This window comes from Geotrypetes seraphini, chromosome 11 (genome assembly GCF_902459505.1).
Source record: "Geotrypetes seraphini chromosome 11, aGeoSer1.1, whole genome shotgun sequence".
NCBI classification, from domain to species: Eukaryota; Metazoa; Chordata; class Amphibia; order Gymnophiona; family Dermophiidae; genus Geotrypetes; species Geotrypetes seraphini.
The window spans coordinates 28,788,069-28,805,876 of record NC_047094.1 but is presented as its reverse complement, the minus strand read 5'-3'; the positions used below and the strand labels follow the sequence as shown (position 1 = coordinate 28,805,876).

Sequence of the window (17,808 nt, the reverse complement as noted above, 5' to 3'; positions counted from 1 at the left end):
ACATTTAATCGTTTATCCAAAGAATTTAAATTGGAGTCCACATTTTCTAATTTATGAGAAACTGACTGAGAAAAGTCCCCCATTTGTTTCATTGTTGTCTTGAGAAACCCTTCAACTCTAGAAATACCTAACCATACATCTTTAAGGGTAATATCCTGTGTTTCCTCCGTTAGTGGATTTTCCTCTACTCCACCTGAAAAAATCAGTGGTTTAGGTATTTCAGTATACACTAACTTATTAATATGAGTGGAGGATACCACTTGTCCGTTGGATATAGTAGGATTTATATTCCTACTATCACTAGATACTGGATGAAGGGGAGGAGTCCGTTCGAGGGGACTCATTGAAGCTAGGAGTGGACCACTTTTACATGGTTTTTGCTACTCCCATAATCACTAGTGTAATCCAAGAAGATCTAGCGAATACTGTGTGCAATTCTGGTCACCGTATGTCAAAAAAAGATATAGCGGAATTAGAAAAGGTACAGAGAAGGACGACGGAAATAATAAAAGGGATGGGACGAATAAAATATCAAGTCAAGTGGAAAGGGTAGATGTGAATCGCTTGTTTACTCTTTCCAAAAATACTAGGACTAGGGGGCATGCAATGAAGCTATTAAGCAGTAGATTTAAAAACAAACCAGAGAAAATATTTCTTCACACAACGTGTAATTAAACTCTTTAATTTATTGATGGAGAATGCGGTGAAATCAGTTAGCTTAGCGGGGTTTAAAAAAAAGTTTGGATAATTTCCTAAAAGAGAAGTCCATAGGCCATTATTGAAATGGCTTGGAGAAATCCACTGCTTATTCCTAGGATAAGCAGCATAAAATCTGGTTTACTACTTGGGATCTAGCTAAGTACTTGGGACCTGGATTGGCCATTGTTAGAAACAGGACACTGGGCTTGATGGACCTTCAGTCTGTTCCAGTATGGCAATTCTTATGTTAATATTTACAGTGCTTCTGAGAGGTGAACACACAAGTAAAAAACTACAAGATCTTCACGAGAACTACGAATAAAAAAAAGTGCATAGAATGGAGCCTTAAGATATTTCAAACATGGTGGTCGAGAGAACTAGAAGTCTGTAGATAAAATCACTTATACAAAGTCTTTCTTCTTATAGATAAGGCTTTACTGAGATGACCCTTTGTTGATGTGACCCAACACCTTTCAGCTACACAAAGCCTTCTTCAGAGGCCGAATGGTCACACAAACAGAGATCTGTAAGGTCATTCAAATAAATACTAAATTCTAAGAGCTCAAAGCAAAGGAACGCCATCGTTAGTTGAGAGTAAGTGCACTTTATCTGAATGACCTTACGGACCTCTGCTTAGAGCTCCTTCTGAGGTCATTGATCAGAAAGGCAATACAAACAGAAGTAGCCTGGTGGTTAAAGCTGCTGCCTCAGCACCCTGTAGTTGTGGGTTCAATCCCAGCACCACTGCTTGTGATCCTGGTCAAGTCAGCCAACCCTCCATTGCCCCAGATATCATAATTAGATTGTGAGCCTGCCAGGACAGGTGGGAAATACTTAAGAGTACCTGGTCACTATTTATTGTAAAACACTTAGGGCTCCTTTTACTAAGCTGCGATAGCATTTTTAGCGCATGCTAAGCTTGCACTACGCAGCTAGAATGAACGCCAGCTCAATGCTTGCATTAGCGTCTAGTGCGAGCGGCAATTCTGCGTGCACTAAAACCGCTATTGCAACTTAGTAAAAGGAGCCCTTAGATATATAAGTGGTATACAAATCATCTTTCACATTCTCATCAGCTGTGGATCGGAAAGAGATTTCTAATCTACAGGCACTCAAAGCAGGTACTGTAGAATCAAAAATATTAGCATAAGATGAATTTCGCAGAATCAAAAATATTAGCATAAGATGGATTTCGCAGTAACACTTGCAATGCCTCTGTATCACTCAATGGTGCAACCTCACCTTGAATATTGCATTCAGTTCTGGTCTCCTTATCGTAAAAAAGATATAGAGCACTAGAAAAAGTTCAAAGAGCGACCAAGATGATAAGGGGGATGGAACTCCTCTCGTATAAGGAAAGACTAGAAAGGTTAGGGCTCTTCAGCTTGGAAAAGAGACAGCCGAGGGGAGATATGATTGAAGTCTACAAAATCCTGAGTGGTTAGAACGGGGTACAAGTGGATCAATTTTTTACTGCATCAAGATTTACAAAGACTAGGGGACACTCGATGAAGTTACAGAGTAATACTTTTAAAACCAATAGGAAGAAATATTTTTTCACTCGGAGAATAGTTATGCTCTGGAACGCGTTGCCAGAGAATGTGGTAAGAGTAGTTAATGTATCTGGTTTTAAAAAAGGTTTGGACAAGTTCCTGGAGGAAAAGTCCATAGTCCATTGTTGAACATAAGAACATAAGAACATAAGAACTGCCTTCTCCGGATCAGACCTTCGGTCCATCAAGTCCGGCGATCCGCACACGCGGAGGCCCTGCCAGGTGTACACCTGGCGTAATTTATATTCCACCATATCCTTATATGCCTCTCTTAAGGAGATATGCATCTAGTTTGCTCTTGAAGCCTAGGACGGTAGATTCCGCAATAATCTCCTCTGGGAGAGCATTCCAGGTGTCAACCACTCTCTGAGTGAAGCAGAACTTCCTGACATTAGTCCTGAACCTGTCCCCCCTTAGCTTCATTACATGTCCTCTAGTCCGTGTCAAATTGGACAATGTAAATAATCTTCTCTGCTCTATTTTGTCGATTCCTTTCAGTATTTTGAAGGTCTCGATCATATCCCCACGCAGTCTCCTTTTCTCAAGGGAGAACAATCCTAGTGTTATAAGTCTGTCCTCGTATTCCAGTTTCTCCATACCCTTCACCAGTTTTGTTGCTCGTCTCTGCACCCTCTCCAGCAGTTTTATATCCTTCTTTAGGTAGGGAGACCAATGTTGGACGCAGTATTCCAAGTGTGGTCTGACCATTGCCCTATAAAGCGGCATTATAACTTTCTCCGATCTACTCGAGATTCCTTTCTTTATCATGCCCAACATTCTATTTGCCTTCTTTGCCGCTGCCGCGCATTGTGCCGACGGCTTCAGGGTTCTGTCTATCAGCACACCCAGGTCCTTTTCTTGTTCACTCTTCCCCAGAGTTGCACCTGACATTGTATACTCGTATTCCTTATTTTTATTGCCTAAATGCATTACCTTGCATTTCTCCACATTGAATTTCATCTGCCATTTCTCCGCCCATGTTTCTAACTGACACAAGTCGCTCTGGAGTTTCTCGCTATCATCCTGCGATCTGATTGCCCGGCATAGTTTTGTATCGTCTGCAAACTTGATGATCTCACTGGATGTTCCTTCCTCTAGGTCATTGATATAAATATTAAAAAGGATCGGCCCAAGTACCGAGCCCTGGGGCACACCACTAGTCACTTTCTCCCAGTCGGAGAACTTCCCATTTATGCCCACTCTCTGCTTTCGGTTTTCCAGCCATTTGCCTATCCATCTTTGTATATCCCCCTCTATGCCATGGCTATGTAGTTTCCTGAGAAGTCTTTCGTGTGGAACTTTGTCAAACGCTTTCTGGAAGTCCAAATATATTATGTCCACCGGCTTCCCACTATCGATTTGCTCGTTCACGGTCTCAAAAAATTGGAGTAAATTAGTCAAACATGATTTCCCTTTCCTGAATCCATGTTGACTGGGTTTCATTAAGTCATATGCGTCCAAGTGCCGGACTATGCTATCCTTGATCAGTGCTTCAACCATCTTGCCAGGGACAGACGTAAGACTCACAGGTCTATAGTTGCCCGGTTCCCCTCTCGATCCTTTTTTGAAAATTGGGGGTGACGTTCGCTATCCTCCAGTCGTCCGGTATCTGTCCAGTTCTGATTGTCAGGTTTGCAAGTTTTTGCAATAACTCTCCGATTTCAACCTTCAATTCCTTTAAGACTCTCGGATGAATCCCATCCGGTCCAGGGGATTTGTCGCTTTTAAGTTTGTCGATCTGATAGTATATCTGGTCTAAGTCCACTTCAACTGTGGTGAGGCTGTCTTCTATTTCTCCTGCAAACACTTTCTCCGCTTCAGGTATTGTTGAGGTGTCCTCCTTCGTAAAGACGGACGCAAAGAAGGAATTTAGTTTGTCTGCGATTTGTTTATCTTCCTTGACGTACCCTTTTCTTCCCTGGTCGTCCAGGGGTCCCACTGCCTCTTTTGCAGGTTTTTTCCCTTTCACGTATCTAAAGAAGGGCTTGAAGTTTTTGGCCTCCTGGGCTATTTTTTCCTCATATTCCTGTTTTGCATTCCTCACCGCCTTGTGACATTTCTTCTGATCATCTTTATGTTTGTTCCAGGCTTCGGTTGTCTTTATGCATTTCCATTTTTTGAAAGAGTCCTTCTTTTCTTTTATGGCTTCCTTCACCTGTATGGTAAGCCATGCCGGTTCTCTTTTGCTCTTTGTTCTCCGATCTTTGGAAATCTTCGGAATGTAGAGATCTTGTGCTTCTGTGATAGTATTTTTCAGTAGTGTCCATGCCTGATCAACCGTTTCAAGTTTGTCCATCATCTTCTCGAGTCGTTTTTCTACCATGGCTCTCATGCTATCGTATTTACCCTTTTTAAAGTTCAAGGTGGTGGTTAAGGTTTTGGCATGTTTCCCTTTCCTGATGTGTAGTTTAAAGTTGATTACATTATGATCACTCGTTCCCAGTGGAACTATGACTTCCACTTCTGTTATCGGTCCCGTGAGGCCATTTAGGACCAAGTCCAAGGTGGCGTTGCCTCTTGTCGGCTCTTTTACCATTTGTTCCAGGAAGCAATCCCCTAGCACCTCCAGGAACTTGGCTTCCTTGCCGCAGTTGGAGGTTGCTAGTTTCCAGTCTATCCCTGGGAAATTGAAGTCTCCCAATATAATTACATTGCCTGTCTTGCATTCTTGTTTGATTTCCTCCATCATTTCTGCGTCAGTTTCCTCCGCCTGTCCTGGTGGACGATAGTAAAGGCCAATTTTCGTATCTGCGCCATATTGACCAGGAATTTTGATCCAGAGTGACTCCAGCTTCTCTTTCCTTTCTGTTTTAACCATTTCAACAGAATCTATCCCCTCCTTAACATATAGAGCAATACCTCCACCTTTCTGCCCTATTCGATCTCTTCTATACAGTTTGTATCCCTGTAGTACTGTGTCCCATTTGTTTTCTTCATTCCACCATGTTTCTGTTATGCCAGACATGGGACAGTAGCATGGAATGCTGCTACTAGTTGGGCTTTTGTCAGGTACTTGTGACTTGGCTTGGCCTCCGCGAAGTCTGGATACTGGGCTAGATGGACCACTGGTCTGATATATGTGCATAATTTAATTGATTAATATACATAGGAATTATATTATTCATATATAGTTATGAGATGGGGGTGGGATATAAATCTTTTAGTTATATATTGTTATGAAATTATCAAGTGATAATGTAATATGTTGTGTTCATATTTTAATGTACACTTGATGTATATGTTAAAATGAATAAAGATTTGAAAAAAAAAAAGACTATTCTTATGTTCTTATGGAATAAAATATTTGCTCAAGCATGTAATGTCATTTAGAAACTTTTAATTGATTTAAAAAACTTATTAATTAAATGGGATCAAGGCCTTATTATAACGAGTTAACTAAACGTGAACAGGTCTCGGCCAAAGATATTTACAACATTTAAAAAGTGCAATAATGCATTTCAATGCATCCATTAATCTGGGACAAGTGCCCTAGTGGCTATAGCAATAAGCTGAGAACCAGGATTTGAATCTTGCATCCCTGGCAACATCCTTATGCCTCTGAGCAGGTCACCTTTTCTCCCCAATCTCTTTGGAATATGTCCTACCAATGCTGTACGTTGGTATAAGCATCATATGGAAAGGTGGGCTGGAATTCCAAAATAATTATATACTTTTGTTGTGTTGCTGTTTCCATCCCTGAACAAAAATGGACCGTAATAATAATTGAACTCCCTGTACCTACCTGAATGACTGGTCCCACTGTTGTTCTGCCCAGTACAATCATTTGCCCTGCATAAATGCGATTTGCTCCATACTCCCCTGCATGATCTACTCTGATGATGGGATCTACCACAGCTTTATCCACACAGTTCAAGGTCATCCCAGTACTGAAGAACATGAGAGAACTCCTTCCTGCATGTGCAGAACATGTCACTCCAATCCCTGTCAAGAAGAGCAAATGAAACAAGGATGCATTTTAAAGCATTAATCTCACTCCAGTACAACATGACTATTATAACATGACTCCAAATTTCTCCACAATGCTCAATTATAAATTTTCAAAAAAATCTTATATCACAAAAACATACTGTAAAGTGTATATATAAAGTCCTGAGATCACTAACCTTAGTGTTTAATATTGTAACAAGCGCAGGTTGCTTCAGGGGCCATCATAGCACGTTCATGGGTCCCATACACCGCCATTATACAAATTATTTAGTATGCATTTTGCCATATTCCTGCCCTTAGCCATCAAATATGTGGTGACCCATCATAAGCGCGCAGGTCAAGTACGCGCATGTACACCAAAGCAACTGATGCAAATAGAAGCTCAGCAATTTTCAAAATCAAAAGAAAAGTAACACCACAAAATGAAGGGCTTCTCTCAAAAAAACACACAAACAAAAAACACCAAAAAAAAAAACAACAACAAAAAAAAAAACAAATAGAAAAGCAAAAGAGGAGACCTAGTCAGGACCATCACAAAAAGTTTTTTGTTTTAAATTTTTTATTCATTTTTCATACTACTACAAGTGTATCATAGAAAGTTATACGATCTCATAAAATATACACTTGATGTATCACTGTAAATACAATATATCATTCTAAATTTATGTACAATCATATCTAAAAATGTATGTATTACATAATATGTCTAACAATTGTTACTAAAATTTAAAACCCTCCCTTCCCTCCCCTCCCAATACAAATTACAAAAGTTATATGCAGAAAAAAAAATAGGAGCCTCAGATGGGAACAACAGAAGATAACTAATACAGTGAAAGAAATAAAGGGTTTGAATAGAAGCATCAAAAGAAAGGCTAATACACGGGAAGAAGGAAGTGATCCAGAAAAGAGCACAGCAGAATGGTTGATGCAGAGAGAGAAATAAGGGATCCAATCAGGAGAGAGGCTGAGAAGAGAATACTAGTAGTAAGGAAGAAATAACAGTGGAGAACTCTAGAGCAGTGGTTCGCAACCCTGTCCTGGAGGACCACCAGGCCATTCGGGTTTTCAGGCTAGCCCTAATGAATATGCATGAGAGAGATTTGCATATAATGGAAGTGACAGGCATGCGAATCTGCTCCATGCATATTCATTAGGACAGGGTTGGGAACCACTGCTCTAGAGAGTGAGATAACTGTGCATGTGACAAATGCATGCAGGACAACTCCACGCAGGAGAAAACAGCGCGATACATACGAAATAGCTCTTGCGGCGCATGTGTTCAATGAGCATTGTCGGCGCGCATTTGTCGGCACGCGTTTATCTTGCGCACATTAAACGGTGTACCCAAATATGTAACAGCATTAGAAAGCATTGGTCAATTTTAGGCATCCACCCTATATTACAACACCCTAGATTTGCCTTTAGATGAAGCAAGAATCTAGGAGAAATGTTTAAATATTCATTTGATTGGGGGGTGAGTTATCATTTCAGCCTGCTCCTCATAGTGCCCACTGCATCTTTTGCCCTTATGTATTGCAACAAAACAGTATTGCAGTTCCCTTTAAACAATAAGAAATTCTTCTTAAGAACGGGCACTAATTTTTGTTCCCGGGGGTGATTTACTGAACAATATGTCCTTGCAATAAATACTATATCAGACATACGAAAAGAATAATAAAAGTGCGTATTTTGGAACATTTATCTAATATCAGAAGACTACAGATGCAGGAACATAGAAACATGATGGCAAATAAAGGCCAAATGGCCCATCTAGTCTGCCCATCTGCAGTAGCCATTATCTCCTCCTCTTCCTATTGGCTAAGGCTCTTTACACCTGCATTGTGATGTCATAGAACTTTGTGGTTATAGAAACATAGTAACATGATGGCAGATAAAGGCCAAATGGCCCATCTAGTCTTCCCAGCTGCAGTAACCATTATCTCTTTCTTTCTCTCTCCGAGAGATCCCACGTACCTATCCTAGGCCCTTTTGAATTCAGACACAGTCTATGTCTCCACCACCTCTACCGAGAGACTGCACCCTTTCTGTAAAAAAGTATTTCCTTAGATTACTCGAGGCTATCACCTCTTAACTTCATCCCTTGCCCTCTCATTGCAGAGTTTCCTTTCAAATTAAAGAGACTCAACTTATGCATTACATAGGTATTTAAATGTCTCTATCATATCTCCCCTTTCCCGCCTTTCCTCCAAAGTATACAGATTGAGATCTTTAAGTCTGTCCCCATAGGCCTTATGATGAAGACCACATACCATTTTAGTAGCCTTCCTCTGGACCAACTCCATCCTTTTTATATCTTTTTGAAGGTGTGGCCTCCAGAATTGTACACAATATTCTAAATGAGGTCTCACTAAAGTCTTATACAGGAGCATCAATACCTCCTTTTTCCTAAAGGCCATACCTCTCCCTATGCAACCTAGCTTTCGCCGACATCTCTTCAACCTGTTTGGCCACCTTAAGATCATCACATACAATCACACCCAAGTCCCACTCTTCTGTCGTGCACATAAGCTCTTCACTCTCTAATCTGTACCTTTCTCTCGGGTTTTTGCAGCCCAAATGCATGACCTTGCATTTCTTAGCATTAAATTTTAGCTGCCAAATTTCAGACCATTCTTCAAGCTTCGCCAGGTCTTTCTTCATGTTATTCACACCATCCAGCGTGTCTACTCTATTGAAAATTTTGGTATCATCCGCAAAGAGGCAAATCTTACCCGACAATCCTTTAGCAATATCGTATATAAAAATGTTAAAAAGAACAGGCCCAGGAACAGAACCTTGAGGCCCACCACTGGTAACATCCTTTCCTGAGAGTGATCTCCATTGACCACTACCCTAGGTCGCCTTCCACTCAACCAGTTTCTGAACCAGTCTGTCACTTTAGAGCCCATTCCGAAGGCAGTCAGTTTATTTATTAGAAGTCTGTGTGGAACACTGTCAAAGGCTTTGCTAAAATCTAAATACATCACATCTAGCGCACATCCTCTATCCAATTCTCTGGTCACCCAGTAAAATAAATTGATCAGATTTGTCTGACAAAACCTACCTCTAGTGAATCCATGTTGCCTTTGGTCCTGCAATCCACAGGATTCCAGAAACTTGATCATTCTCTGTTTTAAAAGTGTTTCCATTAATTTGCATACCACAGAAGTCAGACTTACCGGCTTGTAATTCCCTGTATACAAGAGGGGCACTTTTTATACTGCCTTTTCTGAAAAACACAGGCTAAGGCAGTGTACCTTAAACTAAAAAGAAAATCTCCAGAAAATGAACTCCATTTAAAACAGGAAAGTCATCAATCAGCAAGATCAAACATTTAAAATAAAAACACTAAAACTAAAATTGCAAATAGGCTGATCCTGGAAAAACTGCCACAGAGCCACTCGGCCTGCACTTAAGCCCACTGCAGACAGTGTCTGGGGTGAGCCATGCTCCCAAGGGATCAGTCCCTGAGCCCCCCACACTGTTAGTGCAGGCTTTCCAAGTGGGTGCACTCTAAAGCAGTCTGCCCCTTGATAGCAGATCCTTGACCTTAGAGAGTCTGTGCTCTCCCATAGCCAGAGATGCCCCAAGATTGGGGTCCTCTGCAGCACTGAAAAAGCCTTGCAAACGGCAAGCAAGACAAATTTAATTGAAAAATAAACACAAGCAGAAAAGACAGGCTCCTACATCTCGCTTGTAGAGAGACAAATGAGGAATTGGAGGACAGCCCAGAGGGATGGGAGGCGGAGTAAAAGAATGCTAATGAGGCTGAAATGTCAGTTCTACCTATCCAGACATGGAGAGAACAAGATAACAGAATCAATCTGCCTGCATTCAAGCTCCTGATTAAATCAGGGGTGTGAGCAGCTACATAGGGGGTGGCCCCTGAGCTCAAAAAAAATATAAAAGCAGGCTGGCTACCTGGGTGTCCTCAAGGGCTGATCCTGCTAACAGCAGACTTTCGCAGTACAAGTATGCATCTTCTCCCAGGCAGAGGTCCCACCAAATGGGAACCTCTGGACACCAAGCCACCAAAGAACTCTGAGAAAAAAATATTGAAATATAATAAAACCTCAGAGAAGATCGAAAACAGTGGGACCTGTGTCTGATAATCTCAAGGTAGCAAAACAGGAAGAAAAAGTGATGGTCAGAGCCAGGAGGAGGCTTGGGTGCATAGGGAGAAGAATGGCCAGTAGGAAAAAGGAGGTGTATAAGTCTCTGATGAGGCCCCATTTGGAATACTGTGTGTAGTTCTGGAACCCGTACCTTCAAAAAAGATATAAATAGGACGGAGTCAGTCCACAGAGCTGCTACAAAATAGGTTAGTGTCTTTATCATAAAGCCCATGGAGACAGACTTAAGAGACCTCAATATGTATACTCTGGAAAAAAGGCAGGAGAGAAGAGATATGCCAGAGATGTTTAAATTTGGAAGTAGAGTGAAAACACGATTGACGGTTTTCTGCAAGCATCATCGCGCTTGCAGCTTGTGGCATCATTGTGCTTGCAGTCGGTTGTGACAGTTATAAAAAAAACTGGATGGACCGCAATACAGTACTCCCTTGATATTCGCGGGGGTTCCATTCCAGGAACCCCCGCGAATGTTGAAAAACCGCGAATACGGTTTTTAGCAGGGGAGACAGGAGAGGGTAGCCGGAGTGCTGGCGAGTGAAGGAAATCACTCACGGTATGCTCCGACCGCCTCTTCCTGCTTTGACACGCAGCTCCTGATTGGTGAGGCCCAACTTTAGTGCAGGAAAAGGCGGTCAGAGCATACCGCGAGTGATTTCCTTCACTCGCCGGCGCTCCGACTGCCCTCTCCTGCCCGGTCATTCACGGTCAGAAAATACTGCGAATGACCAGGACCGTGAATTCGCGGGGGAGCACTGTAAGGTTAGATTAAGCATTCAGAAGACGAAGGTGTTGGGCGTCGCAAGGTCACTAGGTTGATGTCCCAGAAGCATTTGAGTTACTGGGAGAAATTGTACCAGTTGTGCAGGAGGTGAAATATTTAGGTGTTCTTGTGGATTCAGGGCTTACATTTAAAGGGCAGGTGCTAGAAGTAGTTTGGTGAATGCACTCGGGCCCTATTTGACAGCACATTTGTTTAAGACAGTGTTGCAGATAATTGTTCTCTCAGCTCTCGATTATTGTAGTTCGGTGCTCCTGGAAGTACTGGGGTCGGTTTTGTGTGCGCTCCAGGTTGCCCAAAATTTGGTCAGATCTCTGTTTAGATTGGGAAGACGAGAACATGTGACAGAATTTATGTAAGTTTGTATTGGTTGAAGTTGAGGGATAGGATACGTTATGTCACTGTTAATCATTTACATGTGCCTGCACAATTTGGCTCCCAAACATCTCCTCCAGAGTATCCTGCCATTTGTTCTGCCTCGCTTGCTTCGGTCCGCAGAACACTTAGACCTGCGAATACTATTTGTAAGAGATCTGAGGTTAACATCATCCCAGAGATAGTATTTTCCATTGCATTGGGGCCAGGGAATGGAATAACCTCCCCAAGTATATTCGCCAACAACAGAATATACAGAATTTCAAGAGATTACTCAAAAGGCATCTGTTTTGGCAGATAAAATACAGAGTCTAAGATTGAATGAACGAGGAAGAGTAGAGACTGATGATAGCAGGGCGCTGGTCACTGATGTATTTTATTGTCTGGATTGTATTTCCTGTTTTGTAGGTATGTTTGTCTTTGATTCAACTTGTGTGTTATTTGTAATTTTACATTTTTGTATGGGAGGGCAGGGTATAAATAAATAAAACAAAACAAACAAACTTGCCAGTTCAGATACATTCAGGACCACTAGACACATTGCACTAGCAATGCTCTTTAGCACACAGTACCCATTTTGCAGTTAGCAAATAGCACCTCCTATTTAAGTGGTCCTGTGCTAACTGATGCAGCTCCCCCTGACTCTGGGGAAGTCACTTAACCTTCCCTTACTCTGAGTCACAAGGAACTAGAGTGGAAAAAAATAAACGTCATATCTTTAACTGGGCAATTAATCATAATTACAACTTGCATATTTGTCTCTTTTATTCCACGCACAAGGGAGGGCTTTAAACCGCATCCTTTTCCTCGCATAGATAGATCTAAGCATGTATCACGGATGCACGAGACCCACCCTGCTGCCTTTGCTACAAGAAAATTGTTCAAAGCCGCATTCCGCCTGGATTTTTCCCACACAACCTGTCTCTTTTATTCCATGCACAAAGAAGGACTTTCTGACGCTTCCTTTTCCTCGCACAAATACATACGAGTGCATATATTGGTACACGAGACAGCCTGCTGCCCTGTTGCATGCACTTGGAAGAGCTCGTTTGAAGGCACATACAGGAAGTAACACGTCCCTTTCAGTCCATCCTCGCACAGGGGAGGGCTTTATACCACTTGCCGGAAGAAACGAACCCCGCCCTCCGCTTACCTGGTTCGGGTACCGAGCGCCACCGCCGGAAGCGTACACAAAGCCCCCTACTCAAGGCCGCCAACGCCGCTCGCTCCATGGGACAAGTGCAAGCCCGCCCCCCTCCCCGACCTTACCGCGCTGCCCTGAGCTCGGCGCACGCCTATGACGTCATCAACCAGCACCACCCACCAGGAGAGCCCCACGTGCCACGGCACCCCCCGAACGTTTCACACCCTTCCCCTCTTGCGAGTTCTTAGGTCACTCGCGCGGGACAGCGACTCTGGTAGCTGTGTCAAGGCACCACATTGCAACTGCCCGCTCAAGGGCTGTCGGCTCCCTTCTCCTTAGAAACAGAAAGTTCAGTGGGGGGCGCTGTTACTATGGTGTGTCACGAACGAGTCCAGAATTTGACCTTCCTAAGTATACACTAGAATAGATAATATGTAGGTCAGGTATGCAAGAATCTGCATCATTCTTTGACGTGTTTGGTCCTTCAAAACTAACAGCAAGTAATTTTCGTTTTAATTTTTATGCATTAGCTATCCTCACTTCAGCAATAAAGCCATCAAGGCTTTGTTACCGTTTGAATTTTCTGATCTTTGCAAACTTGGATTGTCAGTGCTAACCAATTTAAAGAAAAGAGAGAGCAACTGCAGCTAGTGAATGAAATACGTGTTTACTTGTCGACTTCGAGCTGCTTTTGAGTTAATTTGTACTCTAAAACAACAGATCTCGCTCTCTTTTTTCCCCCGCATTAAATTGGTTGGGTTGGTGTTTTTTTTAGTTTGTTGGTTTATGAGAATTTGTTTTAAAAAGAACACAGGTCTATTTGAATACAATCTTTAACCCCTCTGATATTTGTATAATAGATTGAGTATACAGCAGCTGTGCTTAATTTAGAGAATGTTATGGGGGGGGAGGATTTATCCCCATCCCCACTAGCTCAGGCTCCACCCCATCCCTATAAATCATCTGATCCCATCCGCACAAGCACATATTTTATATTGAACTTATTTTAATAAAGTATAAAAAGAAACAATAGTCTGTACAATTGTCATTTTTTAAACACAATGAGCAAAGATCGACAAAACTCCTGTCTCCTCTCTTATCTCCTCCACTATCGAGAAAACTGAACAAGCCAAATTACTACAGAATGCTACATAGAAAAATCAAAGTAACAGAATACTTCAGTCACACATGGAATAGTATTAGGGATGTCTCAACCAAGGGGGCAGTTGCCCTAGTTGCACTCACCTAAGCCAGCTGGAAGAAGCACAACCTGAGCTTTGCAGACCACAGTTATATCCAACACCAGCTCTAGCAGGATACACATTTCAAATCTGATATATTCTAATCACAAAATAGAAAATAAAATTATTTTTTTCCACCTTTATCTAATCATTTTATTCTTCAAATCATATTGGTCTTAGGTGCTAGTCTCTTTTCTTTTGGCTTCTCTTAACTCCCTTGCCAGGATCTCCTGCCCATTTGATATGTCTTCTTTCCCCATGCCCACCTTCCATCTTCTATCTCTGTGTATGTATTGTTCCCCATGTTCAGCATCTCCCTTCTCTGTCTCCTATAAGTCCATTTCTAGTATTTCCCCTGTGCCCATCTTACCATTCTATGCTAATCCCTCTTTCACTCTCATTCCTTGCTAATGCCATGTTTATAAGGTGCAACTCAACAGAAAAAAAGAGGTGTCTTCTTTTGCCAAGCACAGTGAGAAGCAAAACAAAAGAAAGGCAAGACCAATATCACAATACAACACAAGGGATTTTATTGAAAGTTCCTATGGGAAGTCCCAGCTAGTATCCTGGTTTCAGCAGAACACTGCCTTCCTCAGGGGACATACCAAACTAAAATGAACATATTAAATAAAAATTATTAAAATGTCCTCCAATCTCCCTCCTCCTTTAAAATCAGTCACCTCACCACCTAAGGAACAGTCAAGTACCCCCAGCTAGGCCTCACCCTTGCAAAACAGGCAGCACCCCAGCACCTACCTCTATAATCCAGTAAGAATCCTCATGCTAACTAGTCAATTTCCCAGTCTCCCAACCCTGGAAAAAAAGGACTATGAAAGTCTTGGGTGCCAGAGAAAAATGGCACCTGGGGATGGTCAAATCCTGAGCTAGCCTGTTAAAAAAACAAAAAAGGTTGTGGATTTGAGTTGGGACCTACTAACATGTGTTCCCAAGTCCAGAAACATGCAATGTTCCTGGCTGTAATACAAAGAAAAATTATCAAAGGATTCACGAGTCTTTGATACTGAGATACCTACAGTTATTTTTGTACGGTACAACATACAAATAGACTAATTTTACCATGCCTTAGTAAATAGGCCTTGCCTCCCCCCCAAACTGGAAATATCAGGCCAAGTCTCACCAAAAACAACTGTGAACTGCAGGGACTTATTCTACCAAAAATTGCACTTTTAAATAAGGTACATACAAAATTATGAAATGTTTAATAAAAATGCTTGGTAGTAATAAGTAATATTGTACAACCTTACAAATAAATCAAAGTCTTGATTTCCAATATGAGGAAGATAACACTGAGAGAAGCAATATTTGAATGTCTTACATTTCTTTTTCATATTTTAATAGCAAATAAAAAATAAGTAGTTTATCATAGTCATAGTCATTGTAGAAAATACAAAATACTGAAATAAACAGGAATCAAAGTTTGTTTTATAATATAGTGGCAGTTACAGGGATAAAATTAAGTAACCTGCAGTTACTTATCTTATAAACAGAGGATGTGTTATAGCAATCATAATACATCTCATCAGTTTGTAAAGAACACACACATATTAAAAATTATAGCAGCTAAAAAAAAAAAAAGTCAGCAACCTTAATTTACATCCAAGAATGAAATAAAAACAATCAGGTTTTTCCGCTTTCTAAATAGTATTCAAAAGATACCACCATACCTTACTTTTTGTTCACATTTTTCATAACCCTAAATAAAAGTTTTTTTCTCAAGGATTGCTGTCTCATGTCTGTAGTCATCACTTTAAAAACATCAGATGGTGACAAAAAGGGAGGATAGAAAAACAGAGAAAAGGTAGCCAAAAAGATTTCTCATACCATTTTCTTGATTACCTGCTGAACAGAAACCAGATTTCCTCTAAAGTTGAGTCACCATATCACAAGGGGTTTTGGTGGTTCTCTCTTTTCTTTACCTCAGTCATTTATTCTCTTACAGCAAACTTAATTTTGCTGTGGTAAGAGGCATCAGTACTTTGATAGAAAAAGAAATTATGGCCAATTTAATAGGGCAGATAATTTTTTTCAAAAGGGTTTGGACTGTTATACCCTAATATATATAGTTTTGGTGATAACATGTGTGTGTGTGTATATCTATATCTAGTCATTGTTGGTTTTGCAAACTTTGGAGCCCCAGTGTGTCATACTACAGTTTGACATTGGTTTAAACTAGGGTACTAAAAGAACTTTGGACTGGCCAGACCATTGGGTTAACTGGCATATATTAGTGTCCCAGAGATGCTGACAATGTCAGCCTTCCCAACTTATCAGCCTAGGTATGTCCACCTTCACCGCGGTGATGCCCCTACTAATGGTCTGTGGGATTTCATATACATGATTTAAAAAGAAAAGCTATTAGTACAGGTTTAGATAATAACATTTAAAAATATGTTCAGTAATACAGGCTACGAGTCCTCAGTGTAGTTCTCTTTCAACCCCTGTGTAATGAAAATTGAGCACAACAAATGAATGAATCATCTCTCTTAACAGCAGTTTTTGGGACTTTTAAAAATATTTCCTGTTATTTTGAGGGGGGGGGTTAGGCCCTGAAGTTACATTTCTTTTCCATTGGGTAGCCCAACTACCCAGGATCATTACCTCTGTTGTGCATTTGCCTCTCAACTGAACCCATCATTGTGACAATACTGTTTGGCTGGTGGCCAAGCAAAAAGGACTCCATCTAGAATGCAGTATTTGCAGAACCTACATATCAATACTCAAACACTAACGGTGCCCATAATAAAAGACTAAGCCACACATGCGCACTCCCATCGCGTGTTCTGTTTTCCGTGCGCTGTAGGGCACCGCAGATAGGAGTGCGCATGCGCGGGAAACACTCTCCTCCCCCGAGGTGGATGTCGGACACGGTGTCTGTTGGCCGTGCTGTTCTTCAGTCTGCCCTGCTCCTTGCCTGAAGTCCAACGCACTGCTCTCCACCTTGCGGCTGCAGAAACAGCCCCACACTCACAGGAGAACAGAGATTCCTGCACATGGACAGCAGGAGTTGGGGTGGTTGAGACTGAGAGCATGGAGGTGGCCACGGAATGTACTCGGAACTAGAGGTTACCTCGGGAACTCACCTGTCTGCAGTGCTCTTCCGTACAGGGTCTCGAGCCCCGGATGTGCACGCGGCTGCGGACGCTGCACTGTCCCTCCAGAGCAGACCAGCTGAGATTTACCTGCACCATTGTTTACACCTCTCCTAGCAACCATCTTCCCGGCCCCTGTCAACCGTGAAGTACGCTGCGCAGGAGCTTGGCAACCACGCATGCGCATGCTCGGGCACCGCTAATCAGCAGGAGGGAGAAAGAGTGAAACGTGTTCCCGCGGTGGCTTCTTAAGTGAATTCCAAGTTCATTCATTTCCCCGATATGATTCATTAGCTACCGTCATCTCTTTCTTGTGAAGTAAAGGCTGCTTTGTTTACCTCATTGGAATAACTACAAGACGGCATTGGATCTTCCAAAACAGACAATATTTGTTTATTGTTAGTATAAAAACTTACAGTATTACAGCAGCAGAGACATATCAGAAAAATGTATTGTCGGTTCAGAATATGCAATGGAGAGAAGAACTTGCACTCATATGCTTAGCAGGGGGCTAGCAGATCCCCGTAGCATAAGTAAGTGAATCTCTATGGCTTTACCTAGAATGCACGTGTTTTTTATACAGAGCAATTCTTCCTTTGTTCCAAAAAAGTCCATCCCCGAATTCTGGTTATGTAATTCCCTATTGGTACATAAAATAATGTATACCTAACTCCTCCTCCTCTCAGTCCACGCCTCTCACCTCCACCCCCCTCCCCAGTAGGGAGGCCTTGCAGAAACAGAACTTTTGGTGAACTTTCTTTCTCCAGCGCTGAGATGACTTTGTAGATGTTAATTAGTGGTTTTACAATTCTGTGCATCTTCGGGAT

The 17,808-nt window shown here is 41.8% G+C and overlaps 1 protein-coding gene across 3 annotated transcripts in view; it reads right to left on the bottom strand.

Annotated features, from left to right (window-relative positions):
* The window catches only part of COQ7 (coenzyme Q7, hydroxylase), a 29,009-nt gene extending 16,215 nt beyond the window's left edge, over positions 1–12,794 (bottom strand). The window contains exons 1-2 of one of the 3 annotated variants that reach the window (XM_033962576.1): positions 12,640–12,794; positions 5,995–6,194 (exon numbers count right to left, since the gene is read on the bottom strand). In XM_033962576.1, the coding sequence (XP_033818467.1) occupies positions 5,995–6,194; positions 12,640–12,718 (279 nt within the window). In that variant the 5' untranslated portion in view covers positions 12,719–12,794. Of the gene's footprint in view, positions 1–5,994; positions 6,195–12,339; positions 12,607–12,639 lie in introns of those variants that run through there. The other 2 variants (XM_033962578.1, XM_033962577.1) reach the window with 2 other exon arrangements.
* Positions 12,795–17,808: the final 5,014 nt, after the last annotated feature.